The 25,500-nt window shown below is 47.3% G+C and overlaps 2 protein-coding genes across 3 annotated transcripts in view; both read left to right on the forward strand.

Annotated features, from left to right (window-relative positions):
• Positions 1 to 615: 615 nt before the first annotated feature.
• Positions 616 to 13,621, forward strand: LOC142909011 (uncharacterized). Its single transcript, XM_076059686.1, has 6 exons — positions 616 to 847; positions 3,157 to 3,341; positions 4,390 to 4,591; positions 11,081 to 11,156; positions 12,788 to 12,852; positions 13,488 to 13,621. Exons 1-6 carry the CDS (start codon positions 796 to 798, stop codon positions 13,613 to 13,615), a joined length of 708 nt encoding a protein of 235 aa, XP_075915801.1. The 5' UTR covers positions 616 to 795; the 3' UTR covers positions 13,616 to 13,621.
• A 3,866-nt stretch (positions 13,622 to 17,487) lies between these two features.
• Positions 17,488 to 25,500, forward strand: part of LOC142909012 (coxsackievirus and adenovirus receptor homolog) — a 43,969-nt gene continuing 35,956 nt past the window's right edge. For both annotated transcript variants that reach the window (XM_076059688.1, XM_076059687.1), the window contains exon 1: positions 17,488 to 17,597. In XM_076059688.1, coding sequence (XP_075915803.1) covers positions 17,507 to 17,597 — 91 coding nt within the window. In that variant the 5' untranslated portion in view covers positions 17,488 to 17,506. The remainder of the gene's footprint in view (positions 17,598 to 25,500) is intronic.

The following is a 25,500-nucleotide window of genomic DNA, read 5'->3' on the forward strand; positions in this document are numbered from 1 at the left end:
CTGAGATTTTGTATTCATGAAGTTCCAGCGTTCAGATGTTCGACCAATTCCTTTGTAGCTTGTTTGGCTCGTGAGAGGAAACCGGAGTAACTCGGAGATTACCTGTGCATACGAAAGGTGGTGGGGGGGGGTAACAAAAAACACCACGTGGAAATTCACGGAGAGTTGTAGCAAAAGGGTTGCGCACAGAACGAGATCTACTGGACAGGCAGACTGAGGAGCGGCGCTTTGTTTAAGTCGTGAACGGGCTCTACTCTACGCGGTGACTCATCCCGACCCATACAAGTTGCAGCAAGCGCGTCGTACCCCAAGCAAGACGTATCCCAAGACATTTTTTCTCTCGTCAAATACACGACGTGGACCAAATTCAACGTATTCCAAAGCGGTCGTCCACTGTAAATGCGTTTTGGTGAGGAGAGTGCGATGTTGCTGTGATGTAACAGTCGATAACGCTGGTGTTGTTGACGAGGTACAAGAACCAATGGTCGCCGCCTCAGAGCTGAATGTGAACGTCCATTTCAATGCTATAAAATACTGTGAATTATTAAGGTCTAAAATATGAAGCGCGGTGGAAGGATGGTGTCTGATCGACTTATTGCAGGTTAGAGATGTTAACTTATTTGTATTGTATAATGTCATTGTAGTGGTGTGTGCATTGTCTTAATCAATAATCTAATGGTGTGAAATGCATTGTGTTTTAATACGCAACATACATAGGGTTCACGGCGGGAGGAGAAGGGGACGGTGGTGGTGTACCAGCTACACCAGCGGCAGCAAGAACGCGCCGGCCACGCCATGTTGCCGCGGTGTCTAGCGGTGCTCCTTCTGGCCTCCGTCGCGGTCCGAGGTAACAACCACCGTGAACACCGACCAGTCCAGTTCGCTTATTGGTTAGAGCCCTGTGAGCCATGCGGCTCTTGAATCGGGTTGCAACCGCAACGAAACAATAACACGAACAAGAAACCGCAGCGGCAGCATCCAGCAAGCGTCACCGTGACGGTAATCGTCATTGACGCCGTTGTTCGGCATCGTCTTGTCTAGCGTCGTCATCGTCGTCGTCATCCGTAGACGCGTCAGCACCGCCATCGTATAATCCGTAGTTGTGGCAGCAGGTTTCCGACATCGCTGTTATCAGCAGAGTTCATCATTTGGAGAGTCTAATAGGGTGGCTGGAATCGCCAGTGTTCTGTGCATTGAACAAATAAACAGCCCAGGGCCTGCGCTTGAGCAATGGCGAGCTACAGGAGAATGCCACACGTATCGGAGCATTCATAGCTCGGGGTGAGCAGCTCTATCATGGGATACCTTTTCACCAGTATCAAAGTATTAAATATAAGAATAGATTTGACCCTTTTGACCAAGAAAACAGATGTTATTATATTTTGATTTAAAGCTTTCGGGACTGCAGGGATTCATATTCTTGGTTCTTTCGGTAAAGTCACCATGTAGAAGGGAAACAATAAAATAATAACAATATAAAACAATAAAATTCCCTTCTATGTGACTTTACTGAAATGACCAAGAAAACATGTTATTATGTTCAAATACCAAATAGATAACTTTGTCAAGGAATCAATTACTGCATCAGCTACACGTACTTGTGGTGAACATGCAAACAGACATGGTCTGATAAAAAAATATATATATATAGTGCATTGTACTCTTTGGTTTTTTCGGTAAAGTCACGTAGGTAAAAAAAAAATCTAGAATCTAAATGATAACAGCTGAATTAAACAACTAAATTAAATGATTTAATTTAGTTGTTTTCATTTATTTTATTGATTTTTTTTTACCCACGTGACTTTCCCGAAAAAACCAAAGAGTATGAATCCGTGCAGTCACGAAATCTTAAAATCTAGAAATAGCGCATTGTCTTTGTACTGTTGTTGGCATTCCCTGGTCTAACAATGGTGAGGCTAGGCCATTAAGAACAAGGCTGTCTCTGGTGTAGACCAATCGGTTTCTCAAAGACAATGCATATAACATTATAGTCACGTTACTTTTTTTATTTAAAGCTTTCGTGACTGCAGGGATTCATATTCTTGCTTCTTTCGGTAAAGTCACCACGTAGAAGGGAAACAATAAAATAATAATATATATAAAACAATAAAATTATCACGATGTTTAGACTGCAACACAAGCAATCATCATCAGGTGTGAAAAACCACGGCAAGCAATGTATTTATTATTTTATTGTTTCCCTTCTACTTGACTTTACCGAAAGAACCAAGAATATAGTTACATTATTATTATTATTAAAGCACTGCATATATTATCAGAGGTTGTTTGCATGGTCACCACACGTACCGTATGTCGTCATTTTCAGACTTGGTTCCCTGAAAAAGGTGTCTATTTGGTGTTGGAACATCTTAACACAACTCCTCTTTGATTAGTTTAACACGTAGGCTTTCGCGACCAATATTATTCATAATAAAGGTTTTTGGGTTAGATCGCGTTATTTATAAATGTGTCGTAACCCTCCACCACCCGACACGGCCAATCAGCAAAAAAAAGTGTCACGTTGACAAAAGACAAATAATTCACTACTTTAGCCCACCGGTGTGTTAAAGAGTGAATCCACATTTACAGTTTGAGTACGACGTTTCGCTGGTAAATACATCCAGCATCATCGGGCAATTTGCCAGAATGGTAAAGCCCTCGCTTGCTCCCGGTCTTAAATAGAGCAGCAGGGTGACGTCATCATTTAACTCATATCAGGTGCAGTGATGAGAGGCAGGGGGAGAATTGTAATTATATAATCGATTGGTAATCAGCCATTGGTTATGATTAGTAATGAGTTGTAGATTAGTAATTAGTTGTAATGTGTGTTAGTGATTATATGCTACGTTAGTAATCCATTAATTAGCATGTGTTTCCCCTATAAGGAATTGTAATATGTATTATTTAATAATACTCAAACTGTAAATGTTGTGGATTCACTCTTCAACACCACCGGTGTGGGGCTAAAGTAGTGAACTATTTGTCTTTTGTCAACGTGACACTTTTTTTTTGCTGATTGGCCGTGTCGGGTGGTGGAGGGTTACGACACATTTATAAATAACGCGATCTAACCCAAAAACAACCTTTATTGTGAATAATATTGGTCGCGAAAGCCTACTACGTGTTAAACTCTCTTTCTCCTCTCTTCCCGTGCAGATGTAACTGTCGCAGCAAAGCTCCGGCTCTCCCTGCCGGAGAGGCTGGACGTGACGGAGGGGGTGAGCTTGACCATCAACTGCTCTTTCTCACCGCCGCCGACCGACCCGAATCACGTCATCGTCAAGTGGTCCGTGTTGCCCGCGTTCTACTCGAAGAACACGCCCATTGGCGACGTCATCCAGGTGATGGGCGGACCTCATCCCGGCTCTAACTTTGAACGACCTGACTCCCCCGTCCGTGTCGCCGCTGGCGTTATTTGCGCGTGTTTGTTTTGCTCCGGAGGAGTGACGGTGTCACTCAACGACCCAGCTAACGTCTCGTCGAGTGCCACTTTTTTGTTGTTTTAAATAAGGATCTCGTTTTAAGAAGTTTGCCTAATTTCGTAATTGAACGGCTTCCTATTGAATGAAACTGGCACACCCAAGGGATAAAGCCCCACGTGCACAAGGAAAGAGCGTGCGATGTTCCAAACAAATAAAGTGGACTCTTTGATTATCCGCACTTACAGATCGGGAAGACGGCCGTGGATAATTCAAAGTCACGGATAATCCACAACTTTAACCAGTTTCTGTGGATCTCTATGCCAGAAACCACTAATATAAGTTATACATTACTAGACTTAAGGCTTTCGTGACTTCATGAGTTCATATTCTTTGGGTCTTTCGCTAAAATTTCGATTTCAAGTTTTCGTGACTGCAGGGATTCATCTTCTTGGTTCTTTCGGTAAAGTCACCACGTAGAAGGGAAACAATAAAATTATAAAAATAAAACCTAATAATGTTATTATGTTTTATTATTTTATTATTTCCCTTCTTTCGGCAAAGTCACGTAGATAGGTTCATTTTATTTGAACCTATCTGCGTGACTTTTACCGGAAGACCCAAAGAATATTTACATGTCACTGACGAGACGCGCATGCCGAATGATAACACTTTACTGCCCCTGCCCAGCAGAAGGCTCCGCCCACTTAAGCGGATGACGGCGGGGCCACAGCCAATCGGGCATCAATCAAATCGCGGCCGAATTCGTACGCTGCAGGAATCAAACAAAATAAAAAAAGTCGTGCATCGCGAAACTTCGCCGCCTCCTCCGCACCGGAGTCTGGGAACGCTGCGCGAGTCGCCGGGAGCCGCTGTGGGACGCTCGGGAGAGACGGGCCGGAGACGGCGGGCGGGCGGGCGGGCGGGCGGCAACACCGGATCGCGGCCTTTCCTTTTTTCTCGTCCGCAGATCTACAACTCGGGCGTCGACGTCGTCGGCGTCGGGGTGGCCGCGCTCGTGGGCGACGTGGCGAAGGGCGACTGCTCCGTGAGGCTCCGGCGCGTCTCGGCGGGCCTCGGCCCCGTGATTGGGTGCATGGTGGTCTGCGGGCGGTGCAACGCGGAGGACGTTGCGGTGGCACGGGAGGCGACGCTGAACGTGACGGTCGCAGGTGAACGGAGCGAGCGGCGTTTGGGGGGGACCGTCCGATCACAAAAGGCCACTTGGCAAAAGATGGGTGGGTGGGTGTGGGTTGGTTTTATTCTAGATTTGAAGGGGACTCCAAAAACCTCAACGGTAACCCCACCCAACCCCGGTCAATTAAAATCCAAAAGGGCATCCTCTTAAAATAATCCGTCCCCAATAAACAAGGCATCGCCAGTGAACTTGAAACCAACGCCGGGACAATCCTTTCTACATCACCAATCCATATCGACGCCTCAATCTGGCTCACAATGCCTAAACTCCCGCCATTAGACACTTTTTTTTCCAAATGTCTTTTGCTGTGGTTTTCACACCTGATGATGATCGCTCGTGTTGCGGTCGAAACGTCGTGATTTTTTGTTATTTTATTTTTACCTACGTGACTTTACCGAATAGAACCAAAGAGTGTGGGTTGGTTTTATATATCTACGGGAACATTTTTGGCGGTCTCACGATGATGACGAAAAGAAGAGGCTGCTTTTTTTACCCCTTTCCGTTTGTCACGTCCTGAAGATGTTGCAGACGCCACTGCCGCCGTCTGTTGAGCTTGGGACTCTCGGTCCAAATTAGGCGACCTGACGCACGGGTACCCGGTTTGTTCGTATCTCTGAAAGTTCCTAGTAGGACATTCGTAAGTAGGGAGTCCCTGTGATCAATTATTATAATAATATAAATTATCTTCTTTGGTTCTTTTGGTAAAGTCACGCGGATTGAGAATAAAATAATAAATTGATAAAATAAAATAACACAATAATATTTTATTCTCATTCTACGTGGTGACTTTACCGAAAGAACCAAAGAAGATGAATCCTTGCAGTCACGAAAGCTTTAAATCGAAATATAAATTATATTTGTAAATTCTGATATCGCGTTTAGCATCTATACACGCTAGCATAATGACTCCCCCCACCGCCCCCCTTTAACGAGGATTCCTTTAGCGCTCACTTTTCCCAGGGGGCCGCACCTCGAGCACTGAGGGAGGCCTGCCTGCAGTGTACCGGTGGCGTGCGCGCGAGGGGAGAATTCTCGTGTAGCACGATTCACACGGGCCCGAAGGATGAAGCCGGTGTCATCCCGTGCGACGGCCCGAGCGGGGAGCAGCTGCGTTGGCGGTTAGCGCTACGCTGCTGCTGCTACGAATTTGGCGGCCCGAGTTCGATTCCCGTTCGCGGCCAACGCCGGTGACGGTGATTTGATCCAGCGTCGGCCTGAAACGAGTTCCCCGGTGCGGTTTGTAAACACCGCCGCTGGGGAGACAAAGGCGAGCCGGGCAGGCGTGGTGCTGGACACCCACCCTGGTGTGGCGTGCCAGCTTCCATTGCCGCTGCTCGCTAGCGGCACTTGACCTAACCGTCTGTCGAGGCTACGCCTTTGATACCCTTGAGCGTCCTGCGTGATAACGTCGCACGTCTGGTGCGCATCGGTCGACCCCACGGCGCCTGCTGCTGGGTCTGTTCCCGTGACCTACCGCCAGTCTTCAAGTGCGCCGAGCCTGGCGACAAGCGCCGTGTTGTTGTTGTTGTCGATGCCCTTAGAAGAGAGCGTGCGGGGTTAGAGTGATAACGGTGAAGATGCCCCCCCCCCTCCCCCCGGTGAGCCGTGTCCAGGCAGTGCCACGTTTTAGCGATTGATCCTCCTGCCTGCCTTGCCGCAGGCGAAGTTTCAAGTTTTTTTTTTTCATTTCATTTTATCGGGCGCGGCCCTGCGAGCCGCGCGGCTCTCAGGTCGGGTGCAGCAACAATAGCGAACGAACAAAACGCGAAGCCGCGTTGAGCCGGTGGCGCCGCGTGCCGGTCTCACCGAGCCCCTTCTCCGTCGCCGCCCCGGTTCTCTGTCAGCCCCGCCGTGGCGCGGTGGCGACGCCGCCTCCGACCCCACAGCGACCGCGCCGCTCCCCTCGCCCACGAAGGGGACGTGGCTGGTGGCGGCGGTGGTGGAGGCGGTGGCGGTGGCGACGTTGACAGCGCTGGGCTTGGTGGCCGGGGCTGCTGCCGTCGTCGCCGCGTTCGTCTGCAAGGTGCGCTGAAGCCCGCCACCTGTTCTGTATTTTGAATTTGTGGTGTCTCTCATCATCACGGTGGCTATGAGATATTAACTACCTCGCCCGGTATGCAGGAGGTCATGGGTCTGACCCTGATGTCTGCTGTACATTTGAAGTCTGCGTCTCTCTCTGTCTTTCTAAACACGAGATTTTGATCCTGTCCATAGTAGAGTTTGTTTGGGTGAGATCGTGTAAATATAAATGCTATGTCGTTAAACCCGCCATCACCTGACACAGCCAATTAGTAAGGTTTGTGTCACATAAACAAAACGTGCTAAGTAGTTACTCGTTTATCGTGTAGTCTATAGTGTACTGTACAGTGTAGTGTATAGTGTAGTGTACAGTGTAGTATGCAGTGTAGTCTATAGTGTAGTATACAGTGTAGTGTATAGTGTAGTCTATAGTGTAGTATACGAGTTCATCACATACCGTTTGTGTGTTGGAGCGTGAACCCACTACAACATTTACAATTATAGTGTAGTTTATAGTGTAGTGTATAGTGTAGTGTATAGTGTAGTATACTTGTTCAACACTAACTCGTTGTGTGTTGGAGCGTAAACCCACTGCAACATTTACAATTATAGTGTAGTTTATAGTGTAGCGTAGTATACAGTTTAATGTATAGTGTAGTGTATAAAGTAGTATACTAGTTCAACACTAACTGGTTGTGTGTTGGAGAGTAAATCCACTACAACATTTACAATTATAGTGTACTCTTTGGTTTTTTTGGTAAAGTCACGTATAAATAAGAAATAATGAAATAACATAATAGCGTACGACGTTTCGGTTGCAACACAAGCAGCCATCATCAGGTACAGAAGAGCTAAATTTACGAGACGGGAGACACATAACCTCAGATGTATACACAGACACCCAAGTAGGGGGAACTAACACAGATACAACAGGGGACACAGAGAGAGAAGCATACCAGACAAACAGGGTTTAGCAAAATTTTTGGAAACCATGTAAAGCAACACAGTCGGTCGGTCAAAACACAATTAACGCATAGTCCGGTTGATCACGCTATTTCAAAAGATTGCTAAATTGCAAGTAAAGTATGAAACTCAAAATACAACAACAACCGCCATTCGCCACTAAGTGGCGGTGACGTCACCACGACGCTTGTGCCAGGCTATGTGCACCGTGAGGCCACGTGAAGTGTCGAACGCCCGCTGGCAGGAGGTCACTGGGCAGACCCAGGTGCCACGGGTCGACTGACTGAGATGACTGGCTGATGCACCACCTGTGCCCCCTACTGTGCCAACCTGCTGTGCTTTAGCCACCCGGCGCTCCGCTCGTTGTTCTGAGCGTCGCTCCTCCGCCCTCCGTTGTTGTTGGAGGGCGACTGCCTCCAACTGCCCAGTAGCATCCTTCACGAGCCTCCTCCACAGAGGCCGATCTTGACACCGCTGGTACCAGTCATCGGCAAGTCCACTCAGCTCCACGTCCTCCTGTACCACATCACTCCATCTCTTCTCTAGCCCGTGCCGCGCCCGCTTAGCCCCCTCTTCTTCTTCTTCTGGCACTGCAGCCTCAGCAGGGTCATCCTCACTTTGTGCCACGATGTTTTCCTGGCTGAGGGATTTTCCCTCCCCCAGGACCTCACAGAAATGCTCAGCAAATCTGCGAACCTGTTCCTGGGGGTCGGAGATTGGATCACCGTTTTTTCCCCTAATGATGGTAATAGGTGTGGCGCTGCAGGTTACTTTTTTGATGGAGTTAAATAGAGATTTGTGATCACGGGCCACTGAGGCAGACTCCATCTCCTCAGCAACCCGCGACCACCACCCATCCTTGCAGCGCCTCACGGCTCTCCGAACCTCCGAGCGAAGGCTGCGGTAAGCCTCCTCATTCTCTGACGTGGGATTCTGTAGCCGATGACAGTGGGCCTGTCGCTTTTTCTCAACCATCCTGAACACCTCCTCTGTCAGCCAGGGTCTCTGGGGAGGTCTGGACCGCGTACCCAAAGCAGCCATTGCAGCTGCATGAGTCACAGTCCTAAACCTCGCCCATTTACCCTCGACATCAGGAGGAGTCGGGGACGATGCCAATCCCAGCCGCAAGCGATGATGAAATTCTCGCTTGCAACTTTCATCAGATAACTGAGACCAGGCCACTTTATGTTGGAATGGGGTCCTGGGTGTACACCCACCACCGGAGTGGAAGAATGGCAGGCGCATCTTACAGATGACTAGTCGATGGTCAGAGGGCAGATCAGCTCCACGGTAGGTCCTGGTGTCAAGGACATGGGCTCGCATTCGCTGGTCCGTCACTATGTAGTCCAGCAGATGTTCTTGCTTGGACCCGGCATGCATCCATGATGTTGTATGGATGCGCCGATGCCCGAACAGCATGTTGGTAATTACAAGCCCATGGGCTGCACAAAAATCTAGCAGCCTCCTACCGTTGTTATTGAGCTGATCTGGCCCATGCCCTCCAATCACTCCAGACCAGGTGCCAGTATCATGACCAACTCGGGCATTGAAGTCACCCAACATGATGACTCTATCCCGAGGGGCCACTTTAGCCAGCACCTGTGACAGGAGGTCATAGAAGGCATCTGACTCATCGGCTTTGCCTGCATCCCTCCACGGATGTTCATCTTCGGTGGGGGCATAAGTAACCACGACCACCATTCCTCGCCTCCGGTTGATGGGAAGGCGAGCCCAAAGTAGCCTGGGGCTTACAGCTTCCCACACCTCACCGCTACGCTCCCACGCCCCCTTCATTCTTTTGTTCAAAAGAAGACCCACACCCTGTTGTTTGGCAGTCTGCTGCCCCGAGTAGAGGACTGTCCACCCCTCATGGTGGCAGGAGCCAGAGCCGGTCCACCGGACCTCCTGAATGCCGCATAGATCCAGGCGGTACCGGTCCAGCTCCCGACAGAGGAGTGGCAGCCTCTCCTCTGCAGTGAGCGTTCGAACATTCCATGTGGCCACCCGTAGTGGCTTTTCGTTGTTTCTGGAGTAGCCCCGAGGGTAGGTATTCAATCTCCTGGCTCCGCCAATTGGGGTTTGGCCAGGAGACGTCATAGACGCCTGGCCCCCCGGGGCCTCCGGCACAAGCTTATTAGTTACATATTTCAGTTTAATTCGTGGTTTCGTGGTAATTAATTGAAGGTGGAGGGGTTACCAGCCCCTCGCACCCGTCCAGAGCCCCCGTTTAGCCCCTGTGGTGGACACATATGCCATGAGGGGAGGAGCCAATCAAAATTGGATCTCCCCCCACAGCACTGTCCACGACAGAGTTGCCCGTCCGGCACCGCGAGGAGGTAGGGGGTTGTTTTGCCGGACTCAAAATACAGACACACACACACAGACAACCAAGTGGAGCGAGCCAGCACAGAGACAAGGACACAGCAAAGCCGCCCCAAACAGGCAGAGAAGGCAAGGCTGAGTGACAATGGGACAAAATCAGCACGAGGCATGCACGGAGCAAAGCAGGGCGCTGCAGCACACAACATTTGTCTGTGTTGCTTTATATGGTTTCCAAAAATTTTGCTAAACCCTGTTTGTCTGGTATGCTTCTCTCTCTGTGTCCCCTGTTGTATCTGTGTCAGTTCCCCCTACTTGGGTGTTTGTATATACATCTGAGGTTATGTGTCTCCCCTGTCTTGTAAATTTAGCTCTTCTGTACCTGATGATGGTTGCTTGTGTTGCAACCGAAACGTCGTACGCTATTATGTTATTTCATTATTTCTTATTTATACGTGACTTTATCGAAAAAACCAAAGAGTAATCCCTGCAGTTACGAAAGCTTCAAATCAAATTATAGTGTAGTATAGTATACAGTGTATAGTGTAGTCTATAGTGTACTGTACAGTGTAGTGTATAGCGTAGTCTATAGTGTACTGTACAGTGTAGTGTATGGCGTAGTCTATAGTGTAGTATACTAATTCATTACTAACTGGTTGTGTGTTGGAGAGTAAATCCACTACAACATTTACAATTATAGTGTAGTTTATAGTGTAGTGTAGTATACAGTTTAATGTATAGTGTAGTGTATAATGTAGTATACTAGTTCAACACTAACTGGTTGTGTGTTGGAGAGTAAACCCACTACAACATTTACAATTATAGTGTAGTTTATAGTGTAGTGTAGTATACAGTGTAGTGTATAGTGTAGTCTATAGTGTAGTATATAGTGTAGTGTATCGTGTAGTCTATAGTGTAGTATACTAGTTCAGTACTAACTGGTTGTGTGTTGGAGAGTAAATCCACTACAACGTTTTACAATTCGAGTACCTGGTGACATTTCACCGGTAACTACGACAACAACAACCAGAAACATCAACAGACCTGACGATGCTGCTTGCTGCTGCTGCTGTTGTATTTCGGGAAGCGTCAACGGAGTTCCGTGCGTTGTTGAGTTTATCTTCCCACCCTGCGCGTGATCTTCTCGTTCTCTTTCCTCCAGCGAGGGAGCGACGGAGCGTCCCAATCCTGGTTCCCGAGTGCCTGCTGATGAGTCACGCCGTCTCTGCCGAGTGCAGGTAGCCACCGCCACCACCACCAGCAGCTCCACTATCACCATTCCCAACACCACCACCCCCACCACCACCACCACCAGCAGCTCCACCATCACCATTCCCAACACCACCACCACCACCAGCAGCTCCACCATCACCATTCCCAACACCACCGCCGCGATAGTTTTGATGTAGTCTCTTTGTTTATCAAAGTTCCTGTGCCTGACACAATTGCAAGCATTGGAGATTTGGTCCAACAAGGGCTGAATGCTGATGTACCGGCCCTGGTGACACACTGCCTCACCAACACTTACTTCACCTGGAATGGAACATTCTGCAAACAAGTTGAAGGTACCCCAATGGGTTCTCCCTTATCTCCAATCCTAGCCAATGTTTTGCATGGACAACTTTGAGACGGATGCCGTCCAGGCATCCACCCTACGTCCATCCTTGCGGTACGTGGATGACAAATTCGTCATCTGGCCACATAGCCGACCAGCTCTGAACAGATTCCTCAACCGCATCAACTCTCCATACACCCAGACATCAAATTCACAATGGAAGTGGAAAAGGATGGGAAGCTACCCTTCTTGGATGTTTTCATCGAAAGGAGACCAGATGGCTCAATGGGACACTCTGTCTACAGGAAAGCCACCCATACGGATGCTTATCTAAAACCTGACTCCCACCACCATCCTTCCCAGAAGAATTCCCTCATCAAAGCTCTACACTATGGAGCTGGATGTATTTCCGACCGTCATCACCGAGCCAGTGAACTTGAACACGTACACCAAGCTCTCAAGATGAATGGATATTCAGACTACACAGTCCGTAAAGCTATCACCCCAACCGTTGGGAAATAACCGTCTGAGGACCCAATTCAAAAACATCACCTTGCCATAGCAAGAGGTCACCAAAAATAATTAAAAAACAATGAGCAAACACAAAATGCAGGTTCGAATTAACACAGCACGTAAAATTCGTGATCTGATCGCATCTGTGAAGGATGTGATCCCTGACATGCAATACCCCAGCGTCTACAAACTAAGCTGTCGTTACATTGGGGAAACTAAGCGACGTGTCTCGGACCGTTCTCGTGACCATAAGTCAGATCTGAAACACGGTAGGACCAATACCTCGGCCGTGTGCTGATCATTGTTTTAATGCGGTGGGCTCACACGACATTGATTTCTCTAAGACGAAGGTACTTTGCAACGGCATTGAAGGCAACAACCATCTACAGGCAACGATGACGATGGTAATTGTTGTTGTTGTTCCATCGGAAACCTCATTTGCCAGTAACAAAATATGATAATTGTTATTTTAGCCTTTTATCTGGCAACAAAACTGACACCTTTTTTACAAGGAGTCATGTTTACATTGACCACAATACCTGCGGTCGGAAAGCAACCAAAAAACAACAACTCTGATAATGTATGCACGAGGCTCTAAAGAAAGCTGTCTCTGGTGTGGACCAATCAATTTCAAGTACAGTGCCACATACATTATCAGAGTTGTTGTTTTGCGTTTGCGTTCCGACCGCAGGTATTGTGGTCAATGTAAACATGACTCCTTGTTAAAAAAGGTGTCAGTTTTGTTGTCAGATAAAAGGGTAAAAAAAAACAATTATCATGTTGTTGTTGTTTTCCCGGCAGGAGAGGGGGAGGAAGTGGAGGTTTGGCCGATGAAGACGATGAGAAAGGGTGGGGAGAGACCGCCGGTGGGTGGGGAGGGACCGCCGGTGGGTGGGGAGAGACCGCCGGTGGGTGGGGAGGGACCACCGGTGGGTGGGGAGGGACCGCCGGTGGGTGGGGAGGGACTGCCGGTGGGTGGGGAGGGACCGCCGATGGGTGGGGAGGGACCGCCGGTGGGTGGGGAGGGACCGCCGATGGGTGATGGGGAGGGACCGCCGGTGGGTGGTGGGGAGAGACCGCCGGTGGGTGGTGGGGAGAGACCACCGGTGGGTGGTGGGGAGAGACCGCCGGTGGGTGGTGGGGAGAGACCGCCGGTGGGCGGGGAGAGACCGCCGATGGGTGGTGGGGAGGGACCGCCGGTGGGTGGTGGGGAGAGACCGCCGGTGGGTGGTGGGGAGAGACCGCCGGTGGGTGGTGGGGAGAGACCGCCGGTGGGTGGGGAGGGACCACCGGTGGGTGGGGAGAGACCGCCGGTGGGTGGTGGGGAGAGACCGCCGGTGGGTGGGGAGAGACCGCCGGTGGGTGGTGGGGAGAGACCGGCGGAGGGTGGGGAGGGACTGCCGATGGGTGGTGGGGAGGGACCGCCGGTGGGTGGGGAGGGACCGCCGGCCTTCGGATCTTCATTCCTTGTTCTTTGTGGCGGGGTTCTTTTCCCTTTAAGGTTTTGCAAACGGCGTCAAAGTGCAGACATCCGGAGGGCATCCCGACTCCGCCCAGTGCCACAAGACAACGGAGACAAGTTTGGGAAGCCCCGGTGCATCCGTTACAAAAACCTCGTTCTTTTCTTGAATACCCAACGATGTCCATGCACATCGTATAATTAGATTATTATTATAATGCGTTGTTTACGTTGTTTTACGTTCTAATGATATAAAAATGTTTGGGGGGGGGGGGGGGTGGGCGGGAACGGCACGGAAACCACCACGAAACCCACGGTGGGGTTTCTGCGGCGCGATCGTGACGGAGTCGCGTGTCGCACGTCGGGAAGGAGGTTGTTGCGTGTACCTCGGGCGGGCGTCCACGAGTGGCTGAGCTCCGTCGGGGACTGGGGGACCACCGAGGACCACGGGTTCCACTCCCGCGGTCCGATCGCGGCTTCAGCCGGCGTTGGTTCTTCGCGGACACGGCTCGCCTTTCGGCGCGAGCGCGCGGCGAGTTGACGGCGAGCCGATGGGCTTAACCTCCATCGCCAACGGCCTCGCAGAATCATTCTCATTATGAGACCTCCTTTGCCAGTAACAAGATATAGGAATAGGTTTTACCCTTTTAACTGGCACAAAAACTGACACCTTTATTCAAGGCATCGTGTTTGCAATAACCACAACACAAGCAGTCAAAATGCAAACAAAAAAGACAACTCTGATAATAATAATATTGGCACTGTCCTTGAATTTGATTGGTCCACACCCGAGACGGCTTTTCTTAGAGCCTAGTCTCCATTGGTGTTGGACCAGAAGACGCCAAAAGGTCCAACACCAGTGGAGACTAAAGGGCTCTAAGAAAAGCTGTCTCGGGTGTGGACCAATCAAATTCAAGGACAGTGCCAATATCATTATCAGAGTTGTCTTTTTTGTTTGTTTGCATTTTGACTGCTTGTGTTGTGGTTATTGCAAACATGATGCCTTGAATAAAGGTGTCAGTTTTTGTGCCAGTGGTGACTTTACCGAAAGAGCTAAGAATATGTAATAGGGGGGTTGCGAGGCCATACTTCACCGTGCCGGTCGGCGCGGGTTGCTGAAGGGGACCGATCCGGACATCGCTTGCCATTTAAGTTAACCGCGGCCGGCAATGAAGGTCGGGTCAGCGGGTTCAGAGGACGGCGCGCTAACCGTTCTTCTGATGATGATGATGATGATGCGTCGTCGATTTCCCGGGAAAGCCTCGCCCGAGTCTCGGGACGCGCGCTTCAGGAGGGTGCTTGCGTGAGGACGCGTTGCGTTGCTGTGAACCGTTGTTCATTTTAAATTTCGACTTGAAGCTTTCGTGACTGCAAGGATTCATCTTCTTTGGTTCTTTCGGTAAAGTCACCACCACGTAGAATGAGAATAAAATAATAAAATAACACAATAAAATTATCACGACGTTTCGGCCACAACGCAAGCGGCCTTCTTCAGGTGAAAGGAACAAACCTGCCGGGACGACAGAGCTTCAATGTAGCTCTGAACAGAGAAGAGGCTCCGTCGTCCCGACAGGTTTGTTCCTTTCACCTGAAGAAGGCCGCTTGCGTTGTGACCGAAACGTCGCGAGAATTTCATCGTGTTATTTTATTATTTTATTCTCATTCTACGTGGTGGTGACTTTACCGAAAGAACCAGAGAAGGTTGTTCATTTCCCCCGCTGCCGTGTGACCGCTGCCGTGTGACCGTGCGTAGCGTGCTGTACTATGGCGAGTTGAATAAACGTTGGTGATGTTTTTCATACCGACCGTGTGTCTGCAGTAACTCGACGTAGCGTCTCGTTTCAGAGACTGAGCCTCAAGCGAGCGCTGAGCTCCGTCACCGCCTCTTCCCTGTTCATGCTCCTGAATTGAATTTTTTATTTAAAGCTTTCGTGACTGCAGGGATTCATATTCTTGGTTCTTTCGGTAAAGTCACCAGCACGTAGAAGGGAAACAATAAAATAATAAAAATATAAAACAATACAATTAAATCACCACGTTTCGACTGCAACACAAGAAGCAATCATCATCAGGTGTGAAAAACCACGGCAAGAAAATTTGAAAAAAGTGGCGTTTTTTTTTTCAAATGGTTCTTGCTGTGGTTTTCACACCTGATGATGATTGCTTGTGTTGCTGTCGAAACGTCGTGATTTAATTTTTATAATTTTATTGTTTCCCTTCTACGCGGTGACTTTACCGAAAGAACCAAGAATATGAGGTCCTGAATTGGTCTGTGGAAATTCCACATTGCTACTAAAGCACCATCACCGGTCGCTCCATGCACGACAACCGCTCCCCCTCCCTTCCTCAAACACTCCCCACCCCCACGATGCTCTCGTTGAGACGTAAGAAAGAGCTGCAACGCCAACGTGCCCACGCCTGATTTGTGTTTCCGATTTGCCTTCTAAAGAAACGTCTGGCCGTGTCGTCTCGCACGCCCAGAGAGGGCATCTCGCATTCCCCCTGGGGGTGATGAAGAACGCCCGATGATCTAGAGACACAAACCTGCATCAGGATTTGCGTCGTATTCATAGGCAGCGTTTGATTTTCATATTTACCGAGGGGGGGGGGGGGGTGGGGGGGTGGTAGTTAGTGGCAGGGGGTTTGTGTAATAATTTAATAAGTACTTGTCGAGTTTGAACAGGAGAATGCGGTGGATTATTTTGCATCGCTCTCTATGCAAGATGCAGCGGAATGGAAGCACAGTTGGGTTCCAGTTTGCTTTGTCCCTCGCGTTCGGAATCGCGGGTCCATTTAATAAAACTTCCACCCCCCCCGCCCCTAACTTGTAAACTACTGAACATACATTGATGAAGGTGTGCAGGTTAGGGGGGGCATTGCCCCCCACCCCACCCCAAAACTCCGCCCGTGGGTGTAGTCCATTGTTGTTGAGGGGTCACGTGAGGAGAGTTGCTTGGTCCACCGGTGACGATGACGGTGATGGTGATGATGACGGTGACGACGGTGATGATGGTGATGATGGTGACGGTGATGATGGTGATGGTAATGATGATGGTGATGATGACGGTGATGATGATGATGGTGATGATTACGGTGATGATGATGGTGACGGTGGTGATGACAGTGATGGTGATGATGACGGTGATGGTGATGACGGTGATGACGGTGATGATGATGACGGTGATGGTGATGATGACGGTGATGAGGTTGATGGTGATGGTGATGATGACGGTGATGATGGTGACGACGGTGATGATGACGGTGATGGTGGTGATGGTGATGATGGTAATGATGATGACGGTGATGATGGTAATGATGATGTTGACGGTGATGGTGATGATGGTAATGATGATGTTGACGGTGATGGTGATGATGGTAATGATGACGGTGATGATGGTGACGGTGACAGTGACGATGACGGTGGTGATGATGGTGATGATGGTGACGGTGATGATGACGGTGATGGTGATGATGATAACGGTGATGATGGTAATGATGATGTTGACGGTGATGGTGATGATGATGACGATGATGGTGATGATGGTAATGATGACGGTGATGATGGTGAATGACGGTAAGGGTCAAAGATCGGGCAAAAGTCGGCTCGTTGCTTTTGACCTTTAACCTTGCCGAGGTCTTAGGGAAGGGGGAGGGTCCTTGTAAAGAGGGGCGTGGTTGGGGCGGGGGAGTCTACCGGAGCTCCACCCCTCGCCCACGTGACGTGTTGAGAGCGGAGTGGGGGAGAGAGAGAGGGGGTTGGGTGAATGGGGTGAGGGGCGTGGCCGTGGGTGGGTGGGGGTAGTTTCGTGGGTGGGGGTTGCGTGAGGAGGGGGTGGGGGGTGAATCCACCGGAGCTCCGCCCCTCACCCACGTGACGTGTTGAGAGCGTAGGGGTGGGAGAGAGAGTGGGTTGGGTGAATGGGGTGAGGGGCGTGGGCGTGGGTGGGGGTAGTTTCGTGGGTGGGGGTTGCGTGTGGGGGGGGGGTGAATCCACCGGAGCTCCGCCCCTCGCCCACGTGATGCGTGACGTTAGGGCGCGAGAGAGACGAGGAGAAGACAAGATGGCGGCTATGGCGGTGTCTCGCTCTGCGCTGCTGCTGCCGCTGCTGCTGCCGCTGCTGCTGCTGCAGGTGACTGCGATCGCTATGAGCGGTGAGTCGGCGGCTGTCTCGCTGGTCGTGCCGTCTTATTGGCGAGGCTTTGTGTTTGTGTGTGTGTTTGTTTGGGTAAGTTTGTTCTGTTTTCCCAAGTGCACCTAGCCTGGCACGAGCGGCGTTGATAACTGTGGTGGGCGGGGGCGGTGCGGGCGGTGCGGATCTGTGAGGGGGTGTTCGATGTCTCAAAGTGAACCTAGCCTGGCACACGAGGCTGGTGCGGTAACGGGGAGCGGTGGCGCAGTGGTTAGCGACTGGGTTGAACGTCGCCACTGGGGGGGGGAGGGAGGGAGACAAAGGCGGCCGGGCGTGGTGCTGTGTCACATGTTGTAGCAGCTGCTGCTGCTGCTGACTCGCTAGCAGCACTTGCCCCTACAGCCTGTTGAAGGCTACACGGGGGAGCTTTGTCTTTCCTGGACACAGTCTCCCTCGCGTGTCAGACCTTCATCATAGGTGACACTTCATAGGTGACACTTCATAGGTGACACTTCATAGGTGACACTTCATAGGTTATACTTCATAGGTGATACTTCATAGGTGACACTTCATAGGTGACACTTCATAGGTGATACTCATAGGTGACACTTCATAGGTGACACGTCATAGGTGACACTTTATAGGTGACACTTCATAGGTGACACTTCATAGGTGACACTCATAGGTGACGCTTCATAGGTGACACTTCATAGGTGACACTTCATAGGTGACACTTCATAGGTGATACCACAGGTGATACTTCATAGGTGATACTTCATAGGTGACACTTCATAGGTGATACTTCATAGGTGACACTTCATAGGTGATACTTCATAGGTGACACTTCATAGGTGATATTTCATAGGTGACACTTCATAGGTGATACTTCATAGGTGATACTTCATAGGTGATACTTCATAGGTGACACTTCATAGTTGACACTTCATAGGTGATACTTCATAGGTGATACTTCATAGGTGACACTTCATAGGTGATACTTCATAGGTGATACTTCATAGGTGACACTTCATAGGTGACACTTCATAGGTGATACTTCATAGGTGATACTTCATAGGTGACACTTCATAGGTGACACTTCATAGGTGATACATCATAGGTGATACTTCATAGGTGACACTTCATAGGTGACACTTCATAGGTGACACTTCATAGGTGATACTCATAGGTGACACGTCATAGGTGACACGTCATAGGTGACACTTCATAGGTGACACTTCATAGGTGACACTTCATAGGTGACACTTCATAGGTTATACTTCATAGGTGACACTTCATAGGTGATACTCATAGGTGACACGTCATAGGTGACACGTCATAGGTGACACTTCATAGGTGACACTTCATAGGTGACACTTCATAGGTTATACTTCATAGGTGACACTTCATAGGTGACACTTCATAGGTTATACTTCATAGGTGACACTTCATAGGTGATACTCATAGGTGACACTTCATAGGTGACACGTCATAGGTGACACTTCATAGGTGACACTTCATAGGTGATACTTCATAGGTGATACTTCATAGGTGACACTTCATAGGTGACACTTCATAGGTGATACTTCATAGGTGATACTTCATAGGTGACACTTCATAGGTGACACTTCATAGGTGATACTCATAGGTGACACGTCATAGGTGACACGTCATAGGTGACACTTCATAGGTGACACTTCATAGGTGACACTTCATAGGTTATACTTCATAGGTGACACTTCATAGGTGACACTTCATAGGTTATACTTCATAGGTGACACTTCATAGGTGATACTCATAGGTGACACTTCATAGGTGACACGTCATAGGTGACACTTTATAGGTGACACTTCATAGGTGACACTCATAGGTGACGCTTCATAGGTGACACTTCATAGGTGACAGTTCATAGGTGACACTTCATAGGTGACACCACAGGTGATACTTCATAGGTGATACTTCATAGGTGACACTTCATAGGTGATACTTCATAGGTGACACTTCATAGGTGATACTTCATAGGTGACACTTCATAGGTGATACTTCATAGGTGACACTTCATAGGTGATACTTCATAGGTGATACTTCATAGGTGACACTTCATAGGTGATACTTCATAGGTGATACTTCATAGGTGATACTTCATAGGTGACACTTCATAGTTGACACTTCATAGGTGATACTTCATAGGTGATACTTCATAGGTGACACTTCATAGGTGACACTTCATAGGTGATACTTCATAGGTGATACTTCATAGGTGACACTTCATAGGTGACAATTCATAGGTGATACATCATAGGTGATACTTCATAGGTGACACTTCATAGGTGACACTTCATAGGTGACACTTCATAGGTGACACTTCATAGATGATACTCATAGGTGATACTTCATAGGTGACACTTCATAGTTGACACTTCATAGGTGATACTTCATAGGTGATACTTCATAGGTGACACTTCATAGGTGACACTTCATAGGTGATACTTCATAGGTGATACTTCATAGGTGACACTTCATAGGTGACAATTCATAGGTGATACATCATAGGTGACACTTCATAGGTTATACTTCATAGGTGACACTTCATAGGTGATACTCATAGGTGACACGTCATAGGTGACACGTCATAGGTGACACTTCATAGGTGACACTTCATAGGTGACACTTCATAGGTGACACTTCATAGGTGACACTTCATAGGTTATATTTCATAGGTGACACTTCATAGGTGATACTCATAGGTGACACTTCATAGGTGACACGTCATAGGTGACACTTCATAGGTGACACTTCATAGGTGATACTTAATAGGTGATACTTCATAGGTGACACTTCATAGGTGACACTTCATAGGTGATACTTCATAGGTGATACTTCATAGGTGACACTTCATAGGTGACACTTCATAGGTGATACATCATAGGTGATACTTCATAGGTGACACTTCATAGGTGACACTTCATAGGTGACACTTCATAGGTGATACTCATAGGTGACACGTCATAGGTGACACGTCATAGGTGACACTTCATAGGTGACACTTCATAGGTGACACTTCATAGGTGACACTTCATAGGTTATACTTCATAGGTGACACTTCATAGGTGATACTCATAGGTGACACGTCATAGGTGACACGTCATAGGTGACACTTCATAGGTGACACTTCATAGGTGACACTTCATAGGTTATACTTCATAGGTGACACTTCATAGGTAACACTTCATAGGTTATACTTCATAGGTGACACTTCATAGGTGATACTCATAGGTGACACTTCATAGGTGACACGTCATAGGTGACACTTTATAGGTGACACTTCATAGGTGACACTTCATAGGTTATACTTCATAGGTGACACTTCATAGGTGACACTTCATAGTTGATACTTCATAGGTGATACTTCATAGGTGACACTTCATAGGTGACACTTCATAGGTGATACTTCATAGGTGATACTTCATAGGTGACACTTCATAGGTGACACTTCATAGGTGACACTCATAGGTGACGCTTCATAGGTGACACTTCATAGGTGACACTTCATAGGTGACACTTCATAGGTGATACCACAGGTGATACCACAGGTGATACTTCATAGGTGATTCTTCATAGGTGATACTCATAGGTGACACTTCATAGGTGACACGTCATAGGTGACACTTCATAGGTGACACTTCATAGGTGATACTTCATAGGTGATACTTCATAGGTGACACTTCATAGGTGATACTTCATAGGTGATACTTCATAGGTGACACTTCATAGGTGACACTTCATAGGTGATACTCATAGGTGACACGTCATAGGTGACACGTCATAGGTGACACTTCATAGGTGACACTTCATAGGTGACACTTCATAGGTTATACTTCATAGGTGACACTTCATAGGTGACACTTCATAGGTTATACTTCATAGGTGACACTTCATAGGTGATACTCATAGGTGACACTTCATAGGTGACACGTCATAGGTGACACTTTATAGGTGACACTTCATAGGTGACACTCATAGGTGACGCTTCATAGGTGACACTTCATAGGTGACAGTTCATAGGTGACACTTCATAGGTGACACCACAGGTGATACTTCATAGGTGATACTTCATAGGTGACACTTCATAGGTGATACTTCATAGGTGACACTTCATAGGTGATACTTCATAGGTGACACTTCATAGGTGATACTTCATAGGTGACACTTCATAGGTGATACTTCATAGGTGATACTTCATAGGTGACACTTCATAGGTGATACTTCATAGGTGATACTTCATAGGTGATACTTCATAGGTGACACTTCATAGTTGACACTTCATAGGTGATACTTCATAGGTGATACTTCATAGGTGACACTTCATAGGTGACACTTCATAGGTGATACTTCATAGGTGATACTTCATAGGTGACACTTCATAGGTGACAATTCATAGGTGATACATCATAGGTGATACTTCATAGGTGACACTTCATAGGTGACACTTCATAGGTGACACTTCATAGGTGACACTTCATAGATGATACTCATAGGTGATACTTCATAGGTGACACTTCATAGTTGACACTTCATAGGTGATACTTCATAGGTGATACTTCATAGGTGACACTTCATAGGTGACACTTCATAGGTGATACTTCATAGGTGATACTTCATAGGTGACACTTCATAGGTGACAATTCATAGGTGATACATCATAGGTGACACTTCATAGGTTATACTTCATAGGTGACACTTCATAGGTGATACTCATAGGTGACACGTCATAGGTGACACGTCATAGGTGACACTTCATAGGTGACACTTCATAGGTGACACTTCATAGGTTATACTTCATAGGTGACATTTCATAGGTGACACTTCATAGGTTATACTTCATAGGTGACACTTCATAGGTGATACTCATAGGTGACACTTCATAGGTGACACGTCATAGGTGACACTTCATAGGTGACACTTCATAGGTGATACTTAATAGGTGATACTTCATAGGTGACACTTCATAGGTGACACTTCATAGGTGATACTTCATAGGTGATACTTCATAGGTGACACTTCATAGGTGACACTTCATAGGTGATACATCATAGGTGATACTTCATAGGTGACACTTCATAGGTGACACTTCATAGGTGACACTTCATAGGTGATACTCATAGGTGACACGTCATAGGTGACACGTCATAGGTGACACTTCATAGGTGACACTTCATAGGTGACACTTCATAGGTGACACTTCATAGGTTATACTTCATAGGTGACACTTCATAGGTGATACTCATAGGTGACACGTCATAGGTGACACGTCATAGGTGACACTTCATAGGTGACACTTCATAGGTGACACTTCATAGGTTATACTTCATAGGTGACACTTCATAGGTGACACTTCATAGGTTATACTTCATAGGTGACACTTCATAGGTGATACTCATAGGTGACACTTCATAGGTGACACGTCATAGGTGACACTTTATAGGTGACACTTCATAGGTGACACTTCATAGGTTATACTTCATAGGTGACACTTCATAGGTGACACTTCATAGTTGATACTTCATAGGTGATACTTCATAGGTGACACTTCATAGGTGACACTTCATAGGTGATACTTCATAGGTGATACTTCATAGGTGACACTTCATAGGTGACACTTCATAGGTGACACTCATAGGTGACGCTTCATAGGTGACACTTCATAGGTGACACTTCATAGGTGACACTTCATAGGTGATACCACAGGTGATACCACAGGTGATACTTCATAGGTGATACTTCATAGGTGACACTTCATAGGTGATACTTCATAGGTGACACTTCATAGGTGATACTTCATAGGTGACACTTCATAGGTGATACTTCATAGGTGATACTTCATAGGTGACACTTCATAGTTGACACTTCATAGGTGATACTTCATTGGTGATACTTCATAGGTGACACTTCATAGGTGACACTTCATAGGTGATACTTCATAGGTGATACTTCATAGGTGATACTTCATAGGTGACACTTCATAGGTGACACTTCATAGGTGATACATCATAGGTGATACTTCATAGGTGACACTTCATAGGTGACACTTCATAGGTGACACTTCATAGGTGATACTCATAGGTGACACGTCATAGGTGACACGTCATAGGTGACACTTCATAGGTGACACTTCATAGGTGACACTTCATAGGTGACACTTCATAGGTGACACTTCATAGGTTATACTTCATAGGTGACACTTCATAGGTGATACTCATAGGTGACACGTCATAGGTGACACGTCATAGGTGACACTTCATAGGTGACACTTCATAGGTGACACTTCATAGGTTATACTTCATAGGTGACACTTCATAGGTGACACTTCATAGGTTATACTTCATAGGTGACACTTCATAGGTGATACTCATAGGTGACACTTCATAGGTGACACGTCATAGGTGACACTTTATAGGTGACACTTCATAGGTGACACTTCATAGGTTATACTTCATAGGTGACACTTCATAGGTGACACTTCATAGTTGATACTTCATAGGTGATACTTCATAGGTGACACTTCATAGGTGACACTTCATAGGTGATACTTCATAGGTGATACTTCATAGGTGACACTTCATAGGTGACACTTCATAGGTGACACTCATAGGTGACGCTTCATAGGTGACACTTCATATGTGACACTTCATAGGTGACACTTCATAGGTGATACCACAGGTGATACCACAGGTGATACTTCATAGGTGATACTTCATAGGTGACACTTCATAGGTGATACTTCATAGGTGACACTTCATAGGTGATACTTCATAGGTGACACTTCATAGGTGATACTTCATAGGTGATACTTCATAGGTGACACTTCATAGTTGACACTTCATAGGTGATACTTCATTGGTGATACTTCATAGGTGACACTTCATAGGTGACACTTCATAGGTGATACTTCATAGGTGATACTTCATAGGTGACACTTCATAGGTGACACTTCATAGGTGACACTTCATAGGTTATACTTCATAGGTGACACTTCATAGGTGACACTTCATAGGTTATACTTCATAGGTGATACTTCATAGGTGACACTTCATAGGTGACACTTCATAGGTGATACTCATAGGTGACACTTCATAGGTGACACGTCATAGGTGACACTTTATAGGTGACACTTCATAGGTGACACTTCATAGGTGACACTCATAGGTGACGCTTCATAGGTGACACTTCATAGGTGACACTTCATAGGTGACACTTCATAGGTGATACCACAGGTGATACTTCATAGGTGATACTTCATAGGTGACACTTCATAGGTGATACTTCATAGGTGACACTTCATAGGTGATACTTCATAGGTGACACTTCATAGGTGATATTTCATAGGTGACACTTCATAGGTGATACTTCATAGGTGATACTTCATAGGTGATACTTCATAGGTGACACTTCATAGTTGACACTTCATAGGTGATACTTCATAGGTGATACTTCATAGGTGACACTTCATAGGTGACACTTCATAGGTGATACTTCATAGGTGATACTTCATAGGTGACACTTCATAGGTGACACTTCATAGGTGATACTTCATAGGTGATACTTCATAGGTGACACTTCATAGGTGACACTTCATAGGTGATACATCATAGGTGATACTTCATAGGTGACACTTCATAGGTGACACTTCATAGGTGACACTTCATAGGTGACACTTCATAGGTGATACTCATAGGTGACACGTCATAGGTGACACGTCATAGGTGACACTTCATAGGTGACACTTCATAGGTGACACTTCATAGGTGACACTTCATAGGTGATACTCATAGGTGACACGTCATAGGTGACACTTCATAGGTGACACTTCATAGGTGACACTTCATAGGTTATACTTCATAGGTGACACTTCATAGGTGACACTTCAT

This window comes from Petromyzon marinus, unplaced genomic scaffold (assembly GCF_048934315.1).
Source record: "Petromyzon marinus isolate PM22_M1 ecotype Great Lakes invasive population unplaced genomic scaffold, UKy_Petmar_22M1.pri1.0 PM_G_Scaffold_11, whole genome shotgun sequence".
NCBI classification, from domain to species: domain Eukaryota; kingdom Metazoa; phylum Chordata; class Hyperoartia; order Petromyzontiformes; family Petromyzontidae; genus Petromyzon; species Petromyzon marinus.